Raw genomic sequence first — 25053 nt, 5'->3', positions numbered from 1 at the left:
GAAAAGATCTGTTAACAGAAATCAGATCTTTCTGGAGAACAATTAACTAAAAGTTGTATTTAGATAGGGAACCTCTTGATGGATAATCAGAGGTATTTTCTTTCTTCAAGAAATGTAATTAACAGCCAATAAAGCCGGAAGTGTACGATCCCTACCAAAATTAATAAAACCTCTTCTCGCAAGAGGGAAATTTGATCCCAATATATTATGTGTGTGATTTCCCTTTCCATGCATGTGAAATTTGTTGCGAACACCAGATTATCTTTAGCCTAGACAACAACTGACGCTTCAAATACAACTTGTTGGTCAAGCTCTTCGCCGTGTAAAGTTTTTCAAACTTCTCCCATAATTCTAGTGCTAATCTTCATACATAACATTGAACATAACATTTTTTTTTTTTTGAATGGTAATTGAACATAATATTATCTGTCAGACAAAGTAGAATTGTGTTAATGATCACCAACTTAATATCATCTCACTCACATCTTCCATATTCTCTAGCTTGCCATCCTTTCCCTTAAAACGTCATAGCCAGGCCTTGTTGAACTAGGATGTTCTTTACACTTTTTGCCTTTTCCATTAAACTCCTTAGTGTGGAATTGGTATTTAAAGCATTTGATGTCACTGTGTATCACCCGGTTAGTTAGCATCAAAGGACAATTTCTAAAAAAAAGGAAGATAGAACTTGTTAAAGACTCAACATCGATCGTCGATCGATGATTCCGAGTACAAAATAGTGACTAGATTGTCGAGTCTCCTAAGACATGTGTCCAACTCTTCCTGCAAAAGGAATTGATTCTTTTGCTCTCTGATCCTCTTCCTTGCTAAAATCTTGCTTTATACCAATTGTTGTGCTTTTGTGGTGAAATTCAAACATACACACCCAGTGGTAAATAAAACAAGAAAACACTAGAAAATAACGAAACAAACTAGTGAACACACAGATTTATTGTGGTTCGAAAACAATACCTACATCCAGAGGCAATAACTAATATTCCACTATGAGAGAAAAATGCCAAAAGTAAAAGTGAGATACCAATTCCCTTTCATCGTAACTATTTCGTCTCACATAACAAAGAACACCCACTTCCTCTAACCCTTTATTATTTTCACTAACGATAAATCTATGTGAGACTTCTTGCTTATCCTCTCATCTATACATGCATATAAATACAAAAAGAGGAACTGACATTCAGAAGAAACTCTACATAAATTAGGAAACCCGTAAGAGACCATTTTACAACCCTCTTTATTTTATGTACTTCAATGCCTCTGTTAACTTACCAACTTCTCCAAAAGCTTAAGCTGTTAGAGAAAGGCGTTATTTATCTTTTATACTTTAACACTCCCCCGCACGTGTGGCCCACTTGGCAAACACATCGCACATGTGGTCCCACTTTGGGCCAACCATCGCATGTGGATTTTTGCTATCCAGGAGGTTTGAACTCGAGACCTTTGGCTCTGATACCATGTTAACTTACCAACTTCTCCAAAAGCTTAAGCTGTTGGAGAAAGGCGTCATTTATCTTTTATACTTTAACAGCCTCTACTAGTCAGATTAAGAGACCTTGTGCCGCAGGTCAAGACATGCAGAGAAGCTCTCATACCAAATTGACGCAGAGTTGACAGAAGAGAGTGAGCTTCAAATGGCAATTACTGGGTGGAAACAATGCTAAGTGTCAAAGGGAATGCTATGATACCATATGATGTAGGGGGATGTATGCGGAAGTGATGAGCCAGTGATGCAAAGAATCAAATTAAGGTATCTTGCTGTCTTTCAGGTGCATAGGAGTCATTAAATCATCAGAGCTTGTGATTAACACTAGCTGAAGTTAAGTAAATAGTAATTGACACCATTCAAACAAGATGCTGGATGAAATGCCAATTATCTAAGCTCCTGCAATGACTTGGAGTGAGTACCTCACTGGCTAATATGAATTAACATGCCAGAAATGAGCCCCATTACTTCAATACATGGGATAGTGGTTGAGGATTTTTATCAAACAGATAGAAGGCAGCTATTACATTACTCATATCCTTATGTTGTATGTGCTGAAACAAAGAGGCAGAAACGAGCTGGTTCCATCAGGGGATAACAAGCAATTCTGTAACTGAACTTGTTAACTTACCAACTTCTCCAAGAGCTTAAGTTGTTGGAGAAAGGCGTTATTTATCTTTCATACTTTAACACTCCCCCGCACGTGTGGCCCACTTGGCAAACACGTGGCACATGTGGTCCCACTTTGGGCCGACCATAGCATGCGGATTTTTGCTATCCGGGAGGTTTGAACTCGAGACCTTTGGCTCTGATACCATGTTAACTTACCAACTTCTCCAAAAGCTTAAGCTATTGGAGAAAGGCGTTATTTATCTTTTATACTTTAACAGAACTCAACTTCATATGGCCTTTGTGTCCCTGCCATAGATTTGTTCCAAATTATAACATTTGTGATAAGAGACAAGGTCCACATTACACCAGCCACGTTCTCAATTTAGGAGTCTTGATTTTAGCTGCTTCTTCTTTTTTTTTGAAATGGCAATATGAATTCATTAAAAAAGGAAGAGGGCCGAGGTGGACCTCAACCAAAATTACAAGAAAACAAAACAACAAAAACAAAAAATACAAATCTCAGGGAGGAAGGAAGTCAAACCACTCCAACTCCAACCTCCTAACCCCACTCCTAGCCAAGGAGTCCGCCTCCCCATTAGCAGATCTCCGAACATGATTGAAAACAATAGATGAGCCCACAATTAAATCATCTATTTCATAAAAAATAGAAGAAAATCTCCAAGGAGGCGACACCAACCCCTTCAACCATCTAATCACATTCAAAGAGTCTCCCTCCACAATAGTGCTATCCATGCTATCTCTCTCAAGCCTTTGTATGCCATGATAAACCGCCATCACCTCGGCCTCCGAGGCATCACAAACTCCAAGAGGGCCGGAAAAAACCCATACAACTTCACCACAAGCGTCCCGACACAAACCACCAACTCCGGCCGGGCCCGGGTTCCCAATACTCGACCCATCAAAGTTAATTTTGAACATGTCAATAGGCGGAGCCTTCCATTTCTGAACAATCCGATGTCGGATCTCGCTACTAAAGCAAACAATCCTCCAACCCTCCCATAAGTCAAAGGCCGATACAAAACGGAAAGCCAGTAAACTTCTCTCCCATGAAATAGAGAGCGCAATAATCTTCATATATAGCCAATACAGAGATTTTGCAACCCCTTCAAAGACACGAGAGTTTCTCTCTTTCCATATCATCCACCATGTTGCAAGAAGACACAAATTCCACAATACTTTGCCTTTCTTCTTCCATGGCACAAAGGTCCAAAGAAGCATCAACTCCGAAATAGAAAAAGGAAAAATCCAACAGATGCCAAATCTTAGAAATATCAAACTCCATACCTGACACGTAAAAGAGCAATGCATGAAGAGATGATCCACAGATTCACCATCTTTCAAGCATAGGGGGCAATGGTCAACAAGCATCATACCGCGCTTTCGGAGGAAGTTAATCGTTTGAATCCGATCGCGACATACCGCCCGGCGGGCAATGAAATTTCCAAACCTCGGCTGAAATGGAGGATACACTGATTTAGCTTCTTCAACACTCAAAACATTAAATTGCAAGGTCTCAAAGTATTATTCCAGAATGTTCATGCAGCAACAAATTTGATGGACACCTTCAGGAGCTTGCCATTTCAGCAACATGCAGCTCACGAATAGATCGGGAGTGAAATGCAAGGAAACAAAGTTTCGAGGAGCTTAATGGAATGCTGGTTTGAAAACATTACATCTTCTTTCTTGGAGGACTAAACAAACATGGTATTTCTAGGGTATTTTTATAAGCAAGCTCGTAGGGAACAGTTGAATTATTAGCAAACCGAGTTAGAAACACTTACAGGGACCAAATTTCAAGGAAATGGAGAACGAAACTCATGTTTCTTCTCTGTTCCAGCCAAGGTTTAAAATTTCGGTTTCGGTAACCGTTTTGAACCCCACCAAAAACCGAAATTTCGGATTTCGCCGAAATTTCGGTCCGAAATTTGGTAATTTGATTCCAAATTCCGGACTCAAATTCTGAAATTTCGGCCGAAATTTTGTAACACTTTTTTTTTTAATAAATAATGTCATTAAACCGAAATTTCTGACCGAAATTACCGGTCCGAAATTTGGTAAAGGGCGAAAAATGGAATTTCGGAAAATTCCGGTTTCGGTCCTCCCCACTGGTAACCGAAATTTCGGATTTCGGTCGAAATTTTAAACCATGGTTCCAGCAACTTGCAATTCTAAAGGCAGATTCTTCACTCGATCCTTCCTTTGTAAACTCTTCAAAGTAGGTGATTCGATTCCCACTCTTGATGGTGCCTGCAATCCAAGGCTCCTTGCTTGAATCGCCCAATATAAAATAGTAAATGATTTGGCGATGGGACGCCTAATCCGAAGTAGATGATAAACCCTTGCAATCTACAAGGATGAAGGTGAAATTTGGGAGCGAAGGGGCTGCATTCAACAGTCCTAAAACCCTCTTCCCAAAGGCAAGAGAAAACCAAGAGAAATCTCTTGTACAGATCCCCCAAAAAAAAAAAAACCCTAAATTTTCATTTCATCAAAAGCTCCTTGCAAATGAGGAATTAGGCCTTATATATAGCCCATTACAACATTAAAATACCTAATTACCGTCACCAAGAGAAACTGTTTAAAATGGATAATAAAGGCTTAAAATGGCTAAACTAAGTAATGAAATAAAAGGGAGTTTCTATACTAATGACTTTTCTAGGCCAATGTGATTTTTCTAAGGGGATGCTCCTGCATCACCTTGTAAGAGAATCCTTCAGCTGCTAGGTAACAACCTAAAAACTGGAAACAAGACAAATCCCATTATTATTTACAGACAATTTCAGTGTTACGTGTTTACATGGATCCTAGTTGGGCTGGAATAAATTAGTTTATTAGTTTATATTTTATTAATTATATGATTTGCTTTGTAGTTGTTTGGGATGTGTAGGACTCCTAGAGATAAAGGGCTATCTAGATTAGGGATTTTTTATAAATAACTTGTACGCAGCCTTTCTAGGGAAACGAAGAAATTTATCCCCAAAATTGTGTTTTTGTTACGAACCGATTCAGGTTCGTAACAATTGGTATCAGAGCGGCACGATCCCGCAGAATTCGGACAAACAATGGATCATTGGGAGGAGAATATACGAGCGATAGTGCTAGTTACAATTGAATGGCGTCGACATTCATCCTAAAGCCAGAGGAACCTCCATGTCTGAAGGTGAGTGAAGATTTTAATTTGTGCAGCACGAGCAATATCGAAAAGGCTTCTATGGAGAGAAAAAGAAGAACCAACAGAAGGAAAGGAAAGAAGAGAGCGAGAAATCAGAAAGAAGAAAAAGAGAAAAAGCAACAAAAGAAAAGCGTCGGTGATTATTAGCATCGTCGATTTAGACAAGGTTGTCGGCGAAAATTCTATAGTTTTTCTGCAATTGCCCAATGTCAACGAAAAGATTCTCACACACGGCCATCCATGCATCAACATCCCAATCGTTTCAAAAAGACACAATGAAGGAGCTTTGATGAACGGTGCGATGAGAGCGATTTGAAAAGGGAGCTGCCTCAACCCCCCCCCCGGGTGACAACATATGAAATGTTGACTAATCTCAAGACAAAGAGAAGAAGAAAAGGAGGGAGAAGGAAAAAGACTTTCGAAAAGTGCGCAAGATGTGATTTTTCACCAACTAATCATCGATTAATCTCCAACCTTGAGAACAAGGTCGATTTCAAGAGGGGAGGAATGTTACGTGCTTATAGGATGGAAGAAATTAGTTTATTAGTTTAGATATTATTAATTGTAGGATTTGCTTAGTAGATGTTTGGGATGTGTAGGACACTTAGCGATAAGGGCTAGATTAGGGATTTTCTATAAGTAACTTGTACACAGCCTTTCTTGGGAAATGAAGAAATTTATTCCTAAAATTGTGTTTTTGCATAGAAATGAGGACCGACCCTTCTCTTGAAGTGGATCAAGAGGCTGATCTTCTAACGCAGGAGCATCTCTTGGACACTTCACATCAGTCCTAGATTGCTCACTGATCTAGTATTAGCATGTTTCCTTCATTTCTAGCATGTAGGGGTAGTTTGGTTATTTTACATTTTTCTTGTTCTCGTTAGTCATTTTAGCATAAGTAGAGATATTTTTGAGATTTTACCACGTATGGGCTGCCTATATAAGGCCCTTTCTTCTCATTTGTAAGGGGATTTTTGCTTATTTTGAGATTTTGAGATTATTTATTTAGATAGAGATTGAGAAAGAGGGTTTTCTCTTCTCTTTTATCCATTGTTCTTAGGATTTGGAAATTATCGATTAGAGTGCTAATCTTTTTCCCAAATCTTTCATTTTCTTGTTGAATGCAAGAACCCTATTCTGTATTCCGACGATTCCTCCCTTGATTTGATGATGATTCCTCCCTTGATTTGATCTCTCGCGTCTCCTCGCTTGAAGACACTTTCAAGAATTAAAGAACACGAAGAACATTTCGGGATCCGCTGCATCAAATTGGTATCAGAGTTATCTCACATGGTTTCTTAGCCTTGTGGATCCTAGGAGTGGGTTGTTTGCAGGGCCCTTGAGTAGAATTTTTTTTTAGTGGGCTGTTTTGGATACTTGGGCTGTTTGACATTGATTTCAGTGTGCTATTTGCAAGGTTGTTTGCTTATGATTGTAGCGTGATATGGTTATTGTGGATTGCTAGTGGCTAATTTGGATTGAGCTGCCTTGTTATTGAGTTTTTTGGGCTGCTACACTTTCCTTTCTATGGTTGCGGATCAGATTCTTTGTGATTTGGTAGTTTGTGGCTGCTTTAGTTTGATTTGGCAGAGCTCTTACTTGTGGTTGATTGTCTTTGGGATACTTATTACTCACATTGCATGTCATCTCCGTATATTGTTCATTGGCCATATTGTTGACATTTCTTTGAGATGGATCATCCTACATCACAAGATATATCTGCTTGGCTGAAGGAAAGTCAGCAAGGGCACGATGAGTTGATGACTGCTATCCGAGGCCTCGACGGTGCATGGGATCGAGTAGTTTCTCAGTGCAGTCAGCCCCCTCCAAAGAAAAGGTACACTTTTCAAGAAGGGGAGCTGGTTGGATTTGATAGTAGAGGGCCGAGGAGATCCGCTCCAAGGCCAAGCTTTCACGGCTCTTTTGACTGACCGATGGATTCTCATATTATGACTGACATTCCCGAGCTCTCTTGGCCTATGGAGTATATGGAGATTATCAAGTGGGCACACATGGTAGACGATGTGATTGAGTCCAGGAGGATTCCAGTGGAGAGACAGGTGCCATTAGTGGTTACCAAATTCAGAGACAGAGTCGCGGATTGGTGGCAATCTAGAGAGTATCGACGGCGTGAGCTGGATGGGTTACCAATTCAGTCATGGGCTGAATTGAAGAAGGTGATTGCGATAGATTTGTTGCCTTTTGAGTATCACCGTAGACTACATCACCGGCCACAGCGAGTTCGGAGTGCATCGCCGCCGCCGTTGCAGCCACTTAGCGTGATTCCTCATCTGTCTCCTGTTGATCATGTCATTTCATATCAGCCACACATTATGCACAGACAGGATGGCCAGGACTACTCAGAGCCACATTCGATTCCAGTGTCAGATGAGCATGATGATGAGGCAGAGACTAATATTGTCACATCTGAGGCAGATACATTGTTAGTATTTCATGAGGAGATAGTCACAGGGCAGGTAGTTGATTATTCTGAGGCAGAGGACCGCTATGAGTCAGAGACTAGTGTTCCGACAGATGAGCTATTGTTATCGCTAGACGAGCCAGAGCATATTGTAGTGGACTGCCATATTTCAGATTTGATCGAGCAGATTGTCAAGCTTGGAGCCGAGTCAGATGAGTCCAATACAGAGGGTGATGTTTGGGGTGATTGTCAGTCCCACTTCACTGACACAGAGGAGACTCTTATACAGGATCAGGAGCCATAGCATTTGCACAGATTGATTACATCGAGCTTGATGAGGATGCCATTATTGAGGACTTTTGCAGAGGATTATTGGTAGAAAATGACTTGCTAGAGGAGGATCCTGGATTGATACTACCTATGACCATCACACCCATCCAGGATGACTATATTTTCATATTTCCAGCTGCTTTGCTTGACAGGGAGGATTTGCAGTACTTTGATGCTTCTTATATTTTGACCCGTCCGCATCTCTTACTTCATTCACGGGCGCTTCGAGTATTGTGCATATTGGATGATTACTACGGGAGTATGGTCCTGAACCGAGCGTGGGTTATATTTGATGCAGCGGATTCCGAAATGTTCTTCGTGTTCTTTAATTCTTGAAAGTGTCTTCAAGCGAGGAGACGCGAGAGGTCAAATCAAGGGAGGAATCATCGGAATAGGTAATAGGGTTCTTGCATTCAACAAGAAAATGAAAGATTTGGGAAAAAGATTAGCACTCTAATCGATAATTTCCAAATCCTAAGAACAATGGATAAAAGATAAGAGAAAACCCTCTTTCTCAATGTCTCTCTAAATAGAGAATCTCAAAATCTCAAAATCAAGCAAAAATCCCCTTACAAATGAGAAGAAAGGACCTTATATAGGCGGCCTATACATGATAAAATCTAAAAAATACCCATACTTATGCTAAAATGACTAACGAGAACAAGAAAAGTGTAAAATAACCAAACTACCCATACATGCTAGAAATGAAGGAAATAGGCTAATCCTAGATCAGTGAGCAATCTATGGCTGATGTGAGGTGTCCAAGGGATACTCCTGCATCATATAAGATAATGAATATTTACAAAGACAGTTTGTAGAGTCTCCTCAACGAATCTTTCTGAAGTTCAATATGGATCCAACTCAGATCCGGAACATTTATGAAACATCTTCCCAAGTTTGGTTTGGTGGCAGGACCTCTGAGTTATAGCCGTTTGATTCCTTGCCTTATTTCATATTTTTGGACTTGGATTTAGAGTCCTATAGTTTAGAGTTTCGTTATTAAAGTGCCACTTTTGAAGGTTGAATCGAATTGCTATGGAATCGATTTAGTGCCTCTGTTGGAAAACGAAATACCATTTTGTCCTTTGGCATGTTACAGCAAGTGGAATCTTCCATAGGCTATTACTGTTGGTGCTTGTAAAAAGACTTTCAAAGGAGTTGATAAACATATTGGTATTGAAGTGAGGACCTTCATTGGCAGAACTAGCTGCATGGTGCCTCAAATAACTCTGTATCTTATGTGGAGAAGGAAATTTGTTTCAGCCACTTGCATATTTTGGTGAGATTAATGTTGCCTTGTGGTAGAAGCTAAGGTCTTGAATTGGAATTTCATATGCATTAAGCTCAGTTTACAAAGGAAGATGGTGACTTTTTTGCAAATTGTTCTTGGCCTAAACTTGTTGTTGGAATGAGTTCTGACTGTTTGTAGAAATGTGAACCTGAGTTCAAATATGCATGCTATTGGATGACCACATTATTTTGTTGAATCGACTTAAATTGGAGCTATTTTCTGTTGGCTTGAAAGCCCACTCTCTTCTGTCAAATTTGGGAACTTCGACATAACTTCACAAGGGTTAGACTACAACCAGCTACTTGCACAGTTTATGTAAGGGCAAATGAAGATACAAGATGAATTGTTAGCTGCATTCCAACGAATGAATCAGAAATTTGATGATATGCAAGAATTGCAAGAAGGGGAGAGGCACAAGTACAAGCGACACAGTTATAAGCAGGATATGTATTTACATCGAGAGTATGAGTACTCTAGGCCTATTTCGACACCTCCACAGCCAGCTAAGCTATTTTCCAGCCTTCCTACCATTGCTATTTCACCTATTTGTTGCTACGGGATCGGTGATTTAGGCCGTTGCAAGGAAGATTGCTCTAAGCAAACTTATCCATTGCAAATACCAGAAGATGAAACTTGGATTGATTATGGCAAACAATCAGAGTGTCAAGGTGCGGTAGGGAAGATTGTTATTCTCGAGCAAGACATAGACGGTGATGAGCCTATTGTTTGTGATGATATGGCCGACATTCGTAGCGAGTTAGAGCCCATTACAGAGATCACAGGTATAGATCTAGAGAGCATAGTGACTACCGGTGTAGATCAAACACATGGGGATACAGATTTTGCAGGTGATACTACAGTCACAGAGGAGAGATTGGCAAACATTGTTCATATTGAGATGGTATTGCGTACTGATGAGATCTTTGATGTGCGTATCATTAGTTGGCATGGTGGTCCACTATACTTCTCCCATTTTCAGCATATGATCGGATTGAGCCGAATTGCTATTGCTCCATTCTGCCGCAGTTTTGGGGATGGACTGTTTCTTATGATTTTTATCATGAGTGGACATCAATGGCCTTCTACTCCTACTTCGAGAGTGGGTCATTTACATATTTGACCCAGGCGGACTATTGCGACGATGAGGCTAATGGAGAACTCGAGGACGAGTTCTTTCAAGAAGGGGAGTATGATTCAAGAGCATCCCTTGGACACTTCACATCAGCCCTAGATTGCTCACTGATCTAGGATTAGCCTGTTTCCTTCATTTCTAGCATGTCGGAGTAGTTTGGTTATTTTACACTTTTCTTGTTCTCGTTAGTCATTTTAGCATAAGTAGGGGTATTTTTGAGATTTTACAATGTATGGGCTGCTTATATAAGGCCATTTCTTCTCATTTGTAAGGGGATTTTTGCTTGATTTTGAGATTTTGAGATTCTCTATTTAGAGAGACATTGAGAAAGAGGATTTTCTCTTCTCTTTATCCATTGTTCTTATTTGAAAATTATCGATTAGAGTGCTAATCTTTTTCCCAAATCTTTCATTTTCTTGTTGAATGCAAGAACCCTATTCCCTATTCTGACGATTCCTCCCTTGATTTGATATCTCGCGTCTCCTCGCTTGAAGACACTTTCAAGAATTAAAGAACACAAAGAACATTTCGGCATCCGCTGCATCATTTTTCCTCTAAGAAGATCTAATCCGGTACGAACCGCACCGATTTAGGTTCATAACATTCAAATAAAAGCAGATTCCAGTCCTGACAGGATAAAAAACCATGACTAATAGCATACAGCAATATAAATCCTAATTTATTAAAAAAACAGATGGCGAGGCTACAAATATTCATTAAAAACCAACAAAGATGCATAAAAAAGGGAAAAGACAGCAAAAAGGAACTTAACCGACAAACAATTTAATCATTAATCAGAACCCAACCACAAAAATAAGCAAAAATTCGCTAAACTCCCATTACAATCATCTAAACATAAAATATGGAAGAAACAAAGCTGGCAAGCAAAAGTTAATAACAAAAAACCCTAAATAATTTCAATGAAAAGGGAAAAAAGGAACAAAAAAAACCCTGAATATTTTTAATCACAACTGAGAATCCAACTCAGATATCTCTAATTTCAAATACCAATACTCAATGTCATCAACCTAACATAAAAATTAAAAGAAATAAAATACAAAAGGATAAAAGCCCATGAGTGATTTAAATCACTAATCAGAACTTAATCCCCATAACTCCATTTTCAACACAAACAGATGAGGGCACTGAATCAGAGGACATATGATTCAAAAGACGATGGTTATGCCATACTCGAAGAAGAAGGAATAGAGAGTGAGGAGGACAATGAATCAGAGGACTACTTCGACCTTGAAGAGGTTCCCTCCTCATCAGAATCCACCTCAAAAAAGGAAGACGATCCAACAAACACAAAAGGTCCCACAGAATATCAAAAAAAGAAAGTGTCCTGGGCGGATGAATGTGATCTAATCCACCTGATCCCAAACGACCAAGAGTTTAGTTGTGAAGAAGAGAAACTAGAACTTGAGGAATCAGAAGAATCATGGCAGGAAGTTCAGAAGAAAAATTGGCCAAGACGCTCACAAAGAGCCAACATACCCCGACCAAATTAGATGATTACGTAATTCACAAGTATTGAGCATTTAGATCTCTTAGGCTTAGTGTTTGTGGCTCATATGTACTGAGCCTTGGTTCTCCCTCTCTCGGATGTTCCAAGTTAGGGATGGTTTTGTGGCTATTATTGTATCATCACCATCAAAAACAGAACACAAACAGATGAAGTAAATTTCTCTAAAAGCACCATAAACAAAACCCAACATTTAAAAAAGAAAAGAAAAACCCTTCTTACCGCAACATCATAAATGGATGCTGTCAATCCATTATCAGAAACTGCTCGGCCAAAACCCACCAATTGCCCATTGGATTCCGAAACAGGAATCGCTCTCTGGAACAATTCTCCAAACCCTAACTCCAATTTCTCATCATTTTCCTCTCGGGAAGAGAATTTTGTTCTGCAGAATACAGATACAATGACAGAACTGTGGGCCAGGGCAATTTGAAGCTTGTCGAGATCGACGGGTTTTACGCGGCCATCGGAATTGAATTGAGGGAATCTATGGCATGAGAGATTGGTGGAGTTGAAGAGATCTCTGAGTTGAAGGAGGTTGAGGTGAGAAGGGTTGGTAGAGATGAAAATGGGAGGTGGGTTTTTTCTCTCGTAGGGTTTTGGTTTTGAAGTTGCTGAGAAATGGAGAGAGTGTATTGAAATAGCCATTCAAAGAGGGAGAGGAATTTAAGAGAGAAGAGAGTGCGTTTCAAGGACTGAAACGAGAGAGAGAGAGAGAGAGAACTGCTTTTGCTTGTAGATGGTTGTAGACTCTATCCTGTGGTCATGGATTTTGGTGATGGGAAGAGTTTTTATAGGAATTTATGTTTGCACTATCATGTTCTGATAATTGCGCGAACTCGTGTTGTCTTTTATTATTTAAACAGTTTTAAAAATTATTACAGTTCCCAAAAAGCTATCATAAGCTAATTTAAAAAAGAAAAGACAAGCAAAGTTTTTGCAATTAATAAAATATGGTAGTGCCAAAATCAGTGGCCAAAATGGTGTAGACATTATGGTTCAGTATTTTTCAAATAGTACTGTATGGACCAACATAGGACGATCCAAACACTCCATTTTTATGGGCCACAACATAAGTAGGTTGTGCCCCAAAAATCATTTCCACCGGATGACCCTAGCCTTCTGATCATTAGCGGAGTTTTATATTATGATAATCTCTGGATTGGAAGGCTGATTCCTATGGAATGATTTCTGACGCAACCTCTTTACGTTGTGGCCCATCAAATCGACAGTTTGGGTCATCCTATGGTGTGACTGGTACAGTACTTTTTGAAAAATGCCGGACCATACTGGGATACACCATATAAAATCTTTACTTTCTTATGGTGTAAAAAATATAATGGGACCCAGTGTGTGTCAGGGAGAATTTCTTGGAAATATGTAGACCTAAAAAAATTGACCCATGCCCGCGGGTACCCGACCCATCCGCAAATTGACAGTTGTGGGTTGGCATTTGAGTGACCCGTCCAAATTGACCCGCGGGTCACCCAACCCGCCAAAACATGGGTTGGGTTGCGTGAACCCGCAGGTACCGCATTTTGTTTTTTCTTCTTGTTTTTGTTCGAGTAGATACCAACCTGTTTCCTAACTCGCAACAAAGAACGGCTTTCAGATAAAAGAAGGGATTTCTCTCTTTTGGAGGGTACTTAAGGTATTTTGTGTTACTTCATTGAGAAGCAATCCATATGAACCGTGAGATCAAAGAAAAAGAGAAATTGACGGAAGAGGAAATGCAACCTAGTATAAAAGGAACAAGGGTTCGTTTGCAATGGGTATATTCCAGGCATTTTTTCTAAGTTTCTTCTTCTTGCTATAATTTCCTTATTCACCCAAACAAAAACAAAAAAAACTCTTTGGCAAAAAATTGCGGGTTACCCGCACGTTGACCCAACCCACCAGCAATGGGTATGCACCTAAGTGCTGACCCGTAGGAGTGGGTCATTTTTTACCCAGCCCGCATGAGCCGCACCCGCATGACACACGGGTAACCCAACCCAGCCCGCTTGTTTGCCAGGTCTAGAAATATGGTGCGACTTGTACAATACTTTTTGAAAAATACTGGACCACACGTGCTTACACCATATAAAATCTCTACTGTTCATATGCTGTAAAAAGAAATATAATGGGACCCAGTGCGTGCCAGAGAGAGTTTCTTGTTTCCATGTGAAATTATATGCAGTACAGTATGTTTCAAAATGCACTTTTCGTACTGTACAGACCCCACATCAGATGATCCAAACCATTCATTTGATGGGCTAGAGCATAAATAGGTTGCGCTACAAAAATCATTTCCATTGGATGATCCCGATCCTCTAAAGATCGAAGGATTAGATCTCAATGCTTGAGGATAAATTCACCCCCTTTAACGTTTTTCTTTGCCTTTAAAACTTAGAGGATAACGTTGGTGCGTTGGTGTGTGTGGTGGGGCGTGGGGGGAGATATCATTTCCTGAAAAATATGCGCACTTGGACGTCCATTTACGTGCAGACATACAGCTGCATCTCTTATTTTGTAGTTCATAGCATGCTACAGTTGATTTATATATTATGTTTTGCAGCAATATTTTTTTTCTTTGGGAAATGATACCCCCCCCCCCCCCCCCCCCCCCCCCCCCCAAACGTTTCTGTGAGGATTGTTCACTTACGTGCGGACATACAGCTACATCTCTTATTTTGTAATTCATAGCATGCTACAGTTGATTTATATATTATGTTCTGCTGCATTATGTTTTTTCTTAAAGCCCTATTTGGATTGTAGGAATTTTTGTGGAGAAGTTCAGAAAAGAAAAGCTTTTCCAGAATTTCCCGCATATTCATTGTTTCATTACACATGAAAAAATCGTATCCAAGGCTTAACTTGAACCACCAAAGTTCATTTTATATTTAATGGGACCTTTACTTTATAATCATATCACTCTAAATAAGCTGCAATCATATTTCACTCTAAGATGTCGGGAAGTAAATTTTTTTTTTTTTTTCAAGATATGGTTTTCCTGCAATCCAAATAGGGCAGGGTAGGTTTGCAAGAAGCAGTCAGATAGTCAGACCATCCAATAAGTACGATTTTTGATGGGGTATGAAAAACAACAACTAATGAGTTGTCGACACGTGGCCCCGGAAGGGCCCACCACGAATTCGACACCTGCCCAGGGGTAATCCGGTAATTACCTGAGAATAGGTAAACCTAAACCCACAGAAGGGCCGACACCTGTCCTGGGGTAAGCAATCCAGTCACCCCAGGCCTCCCTCTATAAGAGGCCTCTCAAGGCTCAAAGTAAAGAGAGGTAATAACTTCTAAGCTACCACTCTTAAAATTTGGCTCTGCACTCCTGCTCATACTGACTTGAGTGTCGAAGGGCCCATCCGGAGCAACGACTCCGGGTTGGTCTTCTGACCTCGTGTGCTCTTGTGCAGGGTTCAACTCCTTCACCTCAGCTCCTCAGGCTCTCCAGCCTAGCTCTTACGTCACTGCCGTATCTGTTACCGATTTTTGGCCTAACAGATTGGCGCCATCCGTGGGACCCTAACTAAAAGTTGTTCGAATCTCCTATACAAAATGGCAGGGCAGAAGAGTGCTCGGGTACCAACTGCCTGAACTACTCGAGCTGTAGTACCTCGCAGGACCCGGAGCAAACGAATCGCCTCGCAGGTGGTGGCTCCCTCTGCCATGGCAGAGCAGAGCCCAGCTCATTCGGAACACCTCAATCCCACACCCACTCCGGATCAAGTTCAAGCTCTCTTTCAACAGATGACCGCTCTTGTCGGTCAATACCAACACCTGATCCAAGCGCCTCCCCAGCATCCCCCAGAGGCCCCACGACCTGTACCAGAAAGATCGAGTGGGCACAGGGGAGAGCCAGCGCGCCCTAGTGGAAATCGGACCCACCACTCCACAAGGCGAGTCCATCATTCCAGAACCAGGCAGGCCCATACAGAGCCTCGCCACCGCCAGAGGTCACGATCTCGCTCCGCGCAGAAGCACCAAGCCAAGGAAGACCGAGCGCCGCGGGAAAAATCCCGGCATCATCGAAGGAGTCCGGAAAGTCACTCCGGCTCCGCCGCGAGCCCCTCAGTAGAGAAAAACAAGTCGTTGGGCCGAGCAGACCGGAGGACTGACCCAATGTTACGGAGGATAGAAGAGATAGACCACCGTATAGAAGAGCTGGCAAAGGATCAAGGCTGGCCCGCTGCGAAGACGTACTCAAGCAGACCTCCGTTCACCGATAATGTTATGAACGCGCCAGCACCCAGAGGGTTCAAAATACCGATGGTTCCGCAATATGACGTACCACCGACCCTGTGGACCACCTGGAGACGTTAAGGACTATGATGCTCCTCCACGACGCCTCTGATGGATTCCTCTGCAGGGCATTCCCGACCACACTGACCAGTGCAGCCCGGGACTGGTACTCGAGGATCAAGCCGAACTCCATTAGCAACTTTGAGGACTTTAGGGACGACCTGGTCTGTCATTTTATGAGCAGCTGAAGGCCAAGGAAAACAACAGCATCCTTGATGGCCTTACGGCAGGAGGATAATGAACCTCTGAAAACTTTCGTCAGCCGTTTCAACAGAGAGGCTCTCTAAGTTCCAAATTTGGATCCTTCAGCCGCCATGAATGCACTTCTCGCAGGGGCCAAATCCAATGATTTCCGCCGATCGGTGGCTCGCCAAAACCCGCGCTCACTGGCGGATCTGATAGCTGGAGCCGTGGAGGAGACTCTGGCGGCCCTAGACTCAAACCGGAGGAGAACCTCTGAAGAAAAGAACCCTACCAAGTAGCGTAGGGATGATAAGGCCCCCAAAGGAGAAAGATCTCCCAAGAGGAGGGAAGAGAACTTTACCCCTCTCAACACCTCCCGGAGACACATACTACCAGCGATCAGAGGAGAAGAATTTGTAAGGTGGCCGGCCAGGATGATCTCCAAGGGAAACAAGAGAGACAAGTCGAAGTATTGTCGGTTCCACAGAGACTACGGGCACGACACGGATGAGTGCTGGCAGCTCAAGGAAGAAATCGAGCTGCTGATCGGTCGGGGATACTTGAAAAAATACGTCAAAGATGACGGCCAGAGAAAAGAGCGCAGGGAGAAGAGTCTCCAGGGCCAGAGCCCTCGGCGGTCACAGCCGCCCCCTGCGCGGAATCAATCTCCCCCACCACCGAGTCCATAGCCGGAGATACGCTGATCCCAGCCCAAGGGGGTCATCAACACAATTATGGGCGGACCGGCCGCCGGGGGCACATCATCTGCTGCTCGAAAAGCCTACGCACGCCGAGTCAATGCCATGCACACATGCAGCAAAAAGATGAAGACGGAGAACGAAATTGCCTTTTCAGATGCGGATCTTGACAACTTGATACTACCTCACGACGACGCCCTGGTCCTAACCATGCTCGTCGCGAACTGGGAGTTGAATAAAATCCTTGTCGACAACGGGAGTTCGGCCGATATCCTGTACTATCATGCTTTTAAAAAAATGATGGTAGGAGACGACCGCTTAAGGCCGGCGAACTCCGATCTGTTCGGTTTCTTAGGGGAGATTGTGAAAGTAGAAGGACATATTGAACTCCCAGTCCTCGTCGGGGAGCCTCCCTGTCAAGCCTTCGCGATGGTCAACTTCCTGGTAGTGAGGGCCACTTCGGTCTATAACGCTATCTTGGGACGACCCGGCCAGAATCTAATCCGCGCCGTTGCTTCAGCATATCACCAGAAAATGAAGTTTATAACACCAAACGGCGTGGGAGAAGTCAGAGGAGATCAACCACAGTCCACGGAGTGCTGTGCCATGGCACTCAAGGGCAAAAATGCGTCAGAATCGCTGCCGATTGAGCTACTCGATCTGAGAGACGAAGCCTAGGGGACTGAGCCCGCCGAAGACCTTATCTCCATCCCTCTTTTAGAAGGCGATAACGAGAAGGTCATTCAAATCGGTTCCTCTCTGGACAGTAGCACCCGGCAGAGCCTCACCCAGTTTCTTCAAGACAACGCAGACATCTTCGCATGGGCTCCCGCAAACATGCCCGGCATAGAACCGAAGGTCAGCACGCACAGACTCGGCGTTGATCCAACCTGCAGGCCGGTGAAACAAAAAATGAGACATTTTGCCATTGAAAGGCGGCAGGCGATCAAGGAAGAAGTGGAGAGGCTCTTGAGGGCCGACTTCATTCGAGAGATCCAATATCCGGACTGGCTGGCGAACGTGGTCCTGGTAAAGAAAACCAATGGGAAGTGGAGGACCTGCGTTGATTTTACCGACCTGAACAAAGCTTGTCCCAAGGACAGCTACCCGCTCCCAAAAATCGACCAGCTTATAGATGCTACCGCAGGTCACGAACTGCTAAGCTTCATGGATGCCTTCTCCGGGTACAACCAGATCAGAATGTATGAATCAGATATACCAAAGACCTCCTTCATAAAAGATCAGGGAACGTACTATTACCGCGTCATGCCTTTCACCCTAAAGAATGCCGGAGCCACATATTAGAGGCTCGTGAACAAGCTCTTCAAGGAGCAAATTGGCCGCAACATGGAAGTCTATGTAGACGCCATGTTGGTCAAAAGCCGAAGCGCACAAGATCATGTTTCCGACCTGAAAGAGACATTCCAAGTTCTCAGGGAGCATAACATGAGGCTCAAGCCCACCAAGTGCATATTCGGCGTCAACTCCGGAAAATTCTTGGGATTTATGGTAAGCCGGAGGGGGATAGAATCCAATCCAGAAAAGATCAAAGCCGTGGTGGAGCTCACTCCACCAAAAACCATTAGAGAAGTACAACGGCTAACCGGGATGGTGGCCGCGCTGGGGCGCTTCATCTCGAAGTCTGCAGAGAGATGCCTGCCTTTCTTCAACGCTGTCAAAGGAATCAAGACAGCACCTTGGACAGAGGAGTGCCAGATCACGTTCGAGGAGTTGAAGCAGTACTTGTCCTCCCCACCGCTGTTGACAAAGCCAGAGCCGGGGGAGGAGCTACTCCTGTACCTGTCCATAAGCCCCATGGCATTGGCAGCCGTGCTAGTTCGAGAAGAGCACAACCAACAGAAACCGATCTACTATGTCAGCAAGGTCTTACACGACGCTGAGACCAGGTACCAGCGGGTCGAGAAATTGGCGTACGCCCTGATCATGGCAGCTAGAAAACTGAGACTGTACTTTCAAGCCCACACAATAAGGGTCCTGACCGATCAGCCGCTCAGGCAGGTTCTCCACAGACCAGACTTCTCATGGCGACTCGTGAAATGGGCCGTGGAGCTGAGCGAATTTGATATCCAGTACCTTCCTAGGCTGGCGATAGGCCCAAGTGCTGGCAGATTTCGTGGCCGAGTGTACCATCCACCAGCGAAGCATCGAATCTGAAGTTGTCCAAATCCCGTTTGTAGAGAATGCAACTACGATTGGGGAACGAACAGAAGCTGAGACTGAACCAGTAAGAACAAAAAACATCAGTGTACCTGCAGAACAGAATCCATCGTCCGACGAACCACTCTGGGAAGTATATGTGGACGAATCTTCAAACAAGGATGGTTGTGGAGCCGGTTTGATTCTCACTGGGCCCGATAAATTTGTTCTGGATTATACGTTGAGGTTCAGATTCCGTGCGTCCAACAATGAGGCAGAATACGAGGCTCTCATCGCCAGAATGAACCTAGCAGCCCAGACCAGCGCCCAAAAGCTGAAGGCGTATTGCAACTCCCAGCTGGTCGCAAACCAGATCCAAGGAGTCTATGAGGCCCGCAACGAGCGCATAATCAAGTACCTCTCCAAGGTCCGCCAGCTGGCCGGCAAGTTCAAAAACTTCGAGGTCATCAGAATTCCTAGAACGGAAAATACAAAAGCGGACGTGCTGTCTAAGTTGCCAGCATCCGGGTACACCACTCTTGAGAGTATATGTATGGAGTTTATGAAAGAATCCAGTATTGAAAAAGAGGTCGTCGAAATAATGCAGGTCGAGCACGAACCATGCTGGATGGACGAAATCGTTGAATACCTACGAAGCGGGAAGCTTCCCGAAGCCAAGAAGGAGGCCCGCAAGGTGATACAGAGAGCAGCTCGATTTTCCCTCGATGGTGAGAACCTATACAAAAGGTCGTACACCCTTCCATACCTAAAGTGCCTCCGGCCAAGCAACGCCGCATACGCTCTACAAGAAACGCACGAAGGAATTTGTGGGGAACACCTGGGGGCAAGGCCCTGGCCATCAAAGTACTGCTGAGAGGCCTGTACTGGCCCACCTTAAGGCAAGACGCCCTGGACCTGGTCAAGAGGTGCGAGAGATGTCAAAAGTTCTCTCCCACCATCCACCAACCTGCTGTATCAATGGCCCCGATCATCAGCCCCCTCCCTTTCGCAGTATGGGGGATGGACATCTTGGGCCCCTTCCCGCCAGCCTCCGGAAGACGCGAGTTCCTCGTGGTGGCCATCGACTATTTTACTAAGTGGGTGGAGGCTGAACCTCTAGCCCAGATCACAGAGCAAAACGTGCAGACCTTCTTCTGGAAGTCAGTCGTGTGCAGATTCAGGATACCTCGCGTCTTGATAACTGACAACGACAGACAGTTCGACTACCGGAACTTTCGAAAATTCTGCTCCGACTTGAAGATCGAACAAAGATTCACTTCTGTGGCGCACCTTCGGACGAATGGGCAAACTGAAGTAACAAACAGAACCCTACTTCAGGGGATTAAAAAGAGGCTGGACGAAAAGGCAGGCCGATGAGCAGACGAACTTTATCACGTCCTATGGGCGTACCGTACCACCCCGCGCACCACGACGGGGGAATCGCCATTCAACTTATCCTTTGGGACGGAGGCCGTAATACCCGTCGATGTTGGCGTCCCGTCTCCCAGAGTCACCAACTTCAATGAGCAGCTCAATGGAGATGGGCTCCGCGCAAACCTTGACCTACTGGAAGAAGCTCAGGAAGAATCCCAGATCAGTGTCGCGGCCTACAAACAGAAAGTGTCCAATTATCACGACTTGCAGATACGCCCAAGTGAATTCCGAGCAGGGGACCTAGTCCTGAGGAAGGCTGCTATCTCCCAACCGAAGAAGGTAGGCAAACTCTCCCCGACCTGGGAGGGGCCGTACCGAGTGAAAGAGGTAATTCGACCAGGGTGTTACAAACTGGAAACACTTGGTGAGCACCTAATACCCCACGCCTGGAATTCGAGGAACCTCCGAAAATATTATCAATAGCTGGCCGCTTGGCGCGAAAGTAAATACCGTTTTAAGATTCTGAATGTGAATGATGAAGGATAGTGTTTTTTCGCAAATCTCCGAGCACTCCGCCTCAGAAACCCAGTTCACTAAAACTTGGGTACTCGCTGCTTGGTTCGCCCCGGCTCGTCTCCACAAAGATCGGGAGCGCACTCCTGGTCAGGAACGGGCCCGGGCAGAAAAACCAAACCTACTCGGAAACCCAGTTCACTAAAACTTGGGTACTCGTTGCTTGGTTCGCCCCGGCTCGTCTCCACAAAGATCGGGAGCGCACTCCTGGTCAGGAACGGGCCCGGGCAGAAAAACCAAACCTACTCGGAAACCCAATTCACTAAAACTTGGGTACTCGCTGCTTGGTTCGCCCCGGCTCATCTCCACAAAGATCGGGAGCACCCTCCTGGTCAGGAACGGGCCCGGGCAGAAAAACCAAACCTACTCAGAAACCCAGTTCACTAAAACTTGGGTACTCGCTGCTTGGTTCGCCCCGACTCGTCTCCACAAAGATCGGGAGCGCACTCCTGGTCAGGAACGGGCCCGGGCAGAAAAACCAAACCTACTCAGAAGCCCAGTTCACTAAAACTTGGGTACTCGCTGCTTGGTTCGCCCCGACTCGTCTCCACAAAGATCGAGAGCGCACTCTTGGTCAGGAACATGCCCGGGTAGAAAAACCAAACCTACTCAGAAACCCAGTTCACTAAAACTTGGGTACTCGCTGCTTGGTTCCCCCCGGTTCATCTTTACAAGGACCCGGGTCAATAAAAACTTGAATGTCTGCCCGGAGTACTGTTCTGTTCGGAAACAAACTGTTCTACAAATATTATTGGCCCACAGGGTTGAGTTAATCAATATTAGCCAAAGGGAGACATAAGCGGAAACAGTGGAAAGCAAAATGCAACTTCTATTCATGAAATGGTGGGCCTCGAAGAGCCATTACAAAATGTAGGGCCTCCAAGGGCCATTACAAAAAGAATCAAGAAACTGTGCCAAAAAGGAAAAATGGGGAGCTCAAGACATCCCATGACCACCGTCCCGTGGGGGATCTTCCCCAGGGACCTCTGTTGCTGCGGTGGTGCCCTGCTCGTCGTCACCGGTCACCGGCGGATCAGGAAGGATGAGTCCCGTCTGGACGACAGCCAGGTTGGATCCCTTGACCTGCTCGAGGCAATCCATGAATCCCAGGTTGTAGGATTCAGTGGACAAACTAATGAGTTCGTCCTCTTTCCTCTGCACGGCCTCCTCAACGGCCGCTATCTGCCTCTCCCGGACTCTTTCCCTCTGTGCATTAAGGGCTTCGACGGCCTTCTGCTTACGACCATATCGGCCTTGAGCCGCTGTATCTCCGCGTCCCTCTCTCTGATGGACCTATGGAGCTCGGCTACCTCCTGCGTCAGTTTGCCGTTCTTCTCCTCGGACTTGGTGATAGCGGCAGAGAACTTCCGACTCTTCTCGCGGAAGTCATTATAATACAATCCGATCTGATAAAGTGAGGAGAAAATGGCCTCATCAGCCGCATCGGGAGGCTCGTTCAAAACCCGGAGCTGATCCTGGTTTAGTAGGCCTTTTGTGACATTCTCCATGGCCACCTGGCTATCATCCAGGCCGGTGTCGCTCTTCTGAACAGCCCAGTTAGGCCGGAAGACGTTGTCCCCGAACCTCGCGGGGGTGGGGCGGGTTCTGGTAGCCGCGTCCCCTGACTTAGAGCTCCCCGCTCCCCTGCCATAGGAGCCGACCAACTTCATAGTAGGCTTGCCCTTTGGGAGCGGTGCGTCCTTAGTTGGCGCGGGACTTGAAATCTCAGGGGCTTTCCTCTTCTAGCCCTGCTGACCTTGGCCCCTACCGAAGGCCCCTTCCCTCACCTTCTCCAGCTTTGACTGCGTCTGCATTTCTGAAATCCAACAACACAAACAAAAACCGGTCAGGGACAAAGAAGAGAAAAGAGGACTTAAAATCAAGACTCGCACATACGTGCCGGGGTCGCAGTACTGATGCCGAGCCCGACCAGAACCTCTTCTCTAGAGAAGTCCGCACAGTGAATTACGCCCTCCCGGTGTAACTCATCACAGACTAGGGCGAACGTTCTCAAATCCTCGCCCTCCAAGAGCGGCTTGCGGCTCAGCGCAAGTGTGTCCGAGGTGTCCCACTTCAAAGGAACCGACCAGGGCTCAGTGGGCTCGCCGTCCTCAATATAGAAAAACCTGTTCTTCCATAGGTGTATGGAGGATGGAATGCCAGTAATCATTTTCACCTCGGGGCGTTGGCTGATATAAATCCAACCACCGTCCTTATGCCTCTTCAGGTGCGCACACATCCGAAACAGCGGTAGGGACAAGGTCCTTTGGAGCCGGCCCTGGACGAGGTATATGAACCCGACCAGCATCCTCCATGAGTTCGGCACGACCTGAGCCGGAGCCAGGCCGTAATATCGGAGGACTGCGACGAAGAATGGATGCAAAGGGAACCTGAGCCCGGCTCTTAACGACTCATCATATATACAGATGTCGGTGCTGTCGTTGCACGCCCTATCTCCCTCTATCGCAGCCCTCGGCCTAAACCTTAGGGGAATACAATACTTATCTCTAATGTCCCCTAATCTGGACTCATCAAGGATATTCTCCTCGTAAAGAGCCTGAATGTTATATTTGGGATCGGCGTCCATCCGAGCCCTAGCAGTGACCTCGACGGCCCGGCCTGGAAGGAATGTGGTGGACGCCTCGGCGGCGTCACTACCTGCACTCGCCTCTGTTCGAAAGTAGCTATTAGTTGGGGGCGGGGTGGTATTCAGATCCAAAATCACGTCGTCCCCACTATCTACGACCTCTACATTGACATCATGACTCGTCATATAGGGGCCGGGAGTCCTGGTAGGATTAGCTTGGGTCCTCTCCGAAGAACTAGACTCTAAACTACTCGAAGATGCGAACTCCCCTGAAGAGGACCTAGAACCGGACTCAGAGCTAGAGGCACTACGGGACATGAAGAACGCAGGAAAAGAAACGAATAAAAGATGCGCTCAAGAAGATTACCGGTCTGAACAGAGAGCTCCTAATTTGCGGACGACCACAACCACAAGCTACCAGAGCCGAGCAGGCAGAGCAAAAAGCAAGAGTAAAAAGTTAAAAGTGAAAAAATGAAGGGTGAAAACCCCTTCTTATAGCCTCTAAGCTTGAGGCGGTTCGCATTCGTGAACCAGGTAATGCCATGTATCCTTCATTAATGGAGGGCACACACTTCGAGGCAAGGACGTGCGTAAATGCGCGTGTATAGACTACGCGCATACGGTATGGATGCGGGAAAAATCTCCAAGGGGTTAAGGGTCGTCCATAAAGTGCCCGTGTACGGGATACCTTTTAAACGATTGTGCCCGTCTAGAAAATGTGTCCGTCCGAAGCTGGCCAGAATATGACGCATCCGCTAGATGACAAAAATCTGCCCGGCCCAAGCCGGACAAAATATGACGCATCTGTTAGATGACAAAAATGTGTCCGGCCCAAGCCGTTAGACGACAAAAATCTGCCCGGCCCAAGCCGGACAGAATATGACGCGTCCGCTAAAAGACAAAAATCTAACAGAATATGACGCGTCCGCTAAAAGACAAAAATCTGCCCGGCCTAAGCCGGACAGAATATGACGCGTCCGCTAGAAGACAAAAATCTGCCGGCTTAAGCCGGACAGAATATGACGCGTCCGCTAGACGACAAAAATCTGCTCGGCCCAAGCCGGACAGAATATGGCGTGTCCGCTAAAAGACAAAAATCTGCCCGGCCCAAGCCGGACAGAATATGGCGTGTCCGCTAAAAGACAAAAATCTGCCCGGCCCAAGCCGGACAGAATATGG

At 45.0% G+C, this 25053-nt stretch overlaps 2 protein-coding genes across 9 annotated transcripts in view; one reads left to right on the top strand and one right to left on the bottom strand.

Moving 5' to 3' along the window:
- The window catches only part of LOC143856825 (Acyl-CoA N-acyltransferases (NAT) superfamily protein), a 38560-nt gene extending 25787 nt beyond the window's left edge, over positions 1-12773 (bottom strand). For 4 of the 8 annotated variants that reach the window (XM_077367117.1, XM_077367119.1, XM_077367118.1 and 1 more), the window contains exons 1-2: positions 12226-12773; positions 3416-3583 (exon numbers count right to left, since the gene is read on the bottom strand). In XM_077367117.1, coding sequence (XP_077223232.1) covers positions 3416-3583; positions 12226-12651 — 594 coding nt within the window. In that variant the 5' untranslated portion in view covers positions 12652-12773. The remainder of the gene's footprint in view (positions 1-3415; positions 3584-12225) is intronic. The other 4 variants (XM_077367121.1, XM_077367122.1, XM_077367120.1 and 1 more) reach the window with 1 other exon arrangement.
- A 5757-nt stretch (positions 12774-18530) lies between these two features.
- LOC143856047 (uncharacterized) lies at positions 18531-20214 on the top strand. Its single transcript, XM_077366086.1, has 2 exons — positions 18531-19202; positions 19297-20214. Exons 1-2 carry the CDS (start codon positions 18531-18533, stop codon positions 20212-20214), a joined length of 1590 nt encoding a protein of 529 aa, XP_077222201.1.
- Positions 20215-25053: the final 4839 nt, after the last annotated feature.

Source organism: Tasmannia lanceolata, unplaced genomic scaffold, assembly GCF_043159265.1.
Source record: "Tasmannia lanceolata isolate RefF3 unplaced genomic scaffold, GAP_Taslan_0.1 ptg000023l, whole genome shotgun sequence".
Taxonomy (NCBI): domain Eukaryota; kingdom Viridiplantae; phylum Streptophyta; class Magnoliopsida; order Canellales; family Winteraceae; genus Tasmannia; species Tasmannia lanceolata.
This window is presented reverse-complemented; position numbering and strand designations above follow the sequence as displayed.

What these genes read in the sequence shown, in the direction of transcription:
- LOC143856047 (XM_077366086.1), top strand. Translation starts at nt 18,531, where the DNA reads ATGGAAGTCTATGTAGACGCCATGTTGGTCAAAAGCCGAAGCGCACAA. An exon ending in CCGATCAGCCGCTCAGGCAG is followed by an intron (nt 19,203 to 19,296) that starts GTTCTCCACAGA and finishes GGCTGGCGATAG; the next exon opens with GCCCAAGTGCTGGCAGATTT.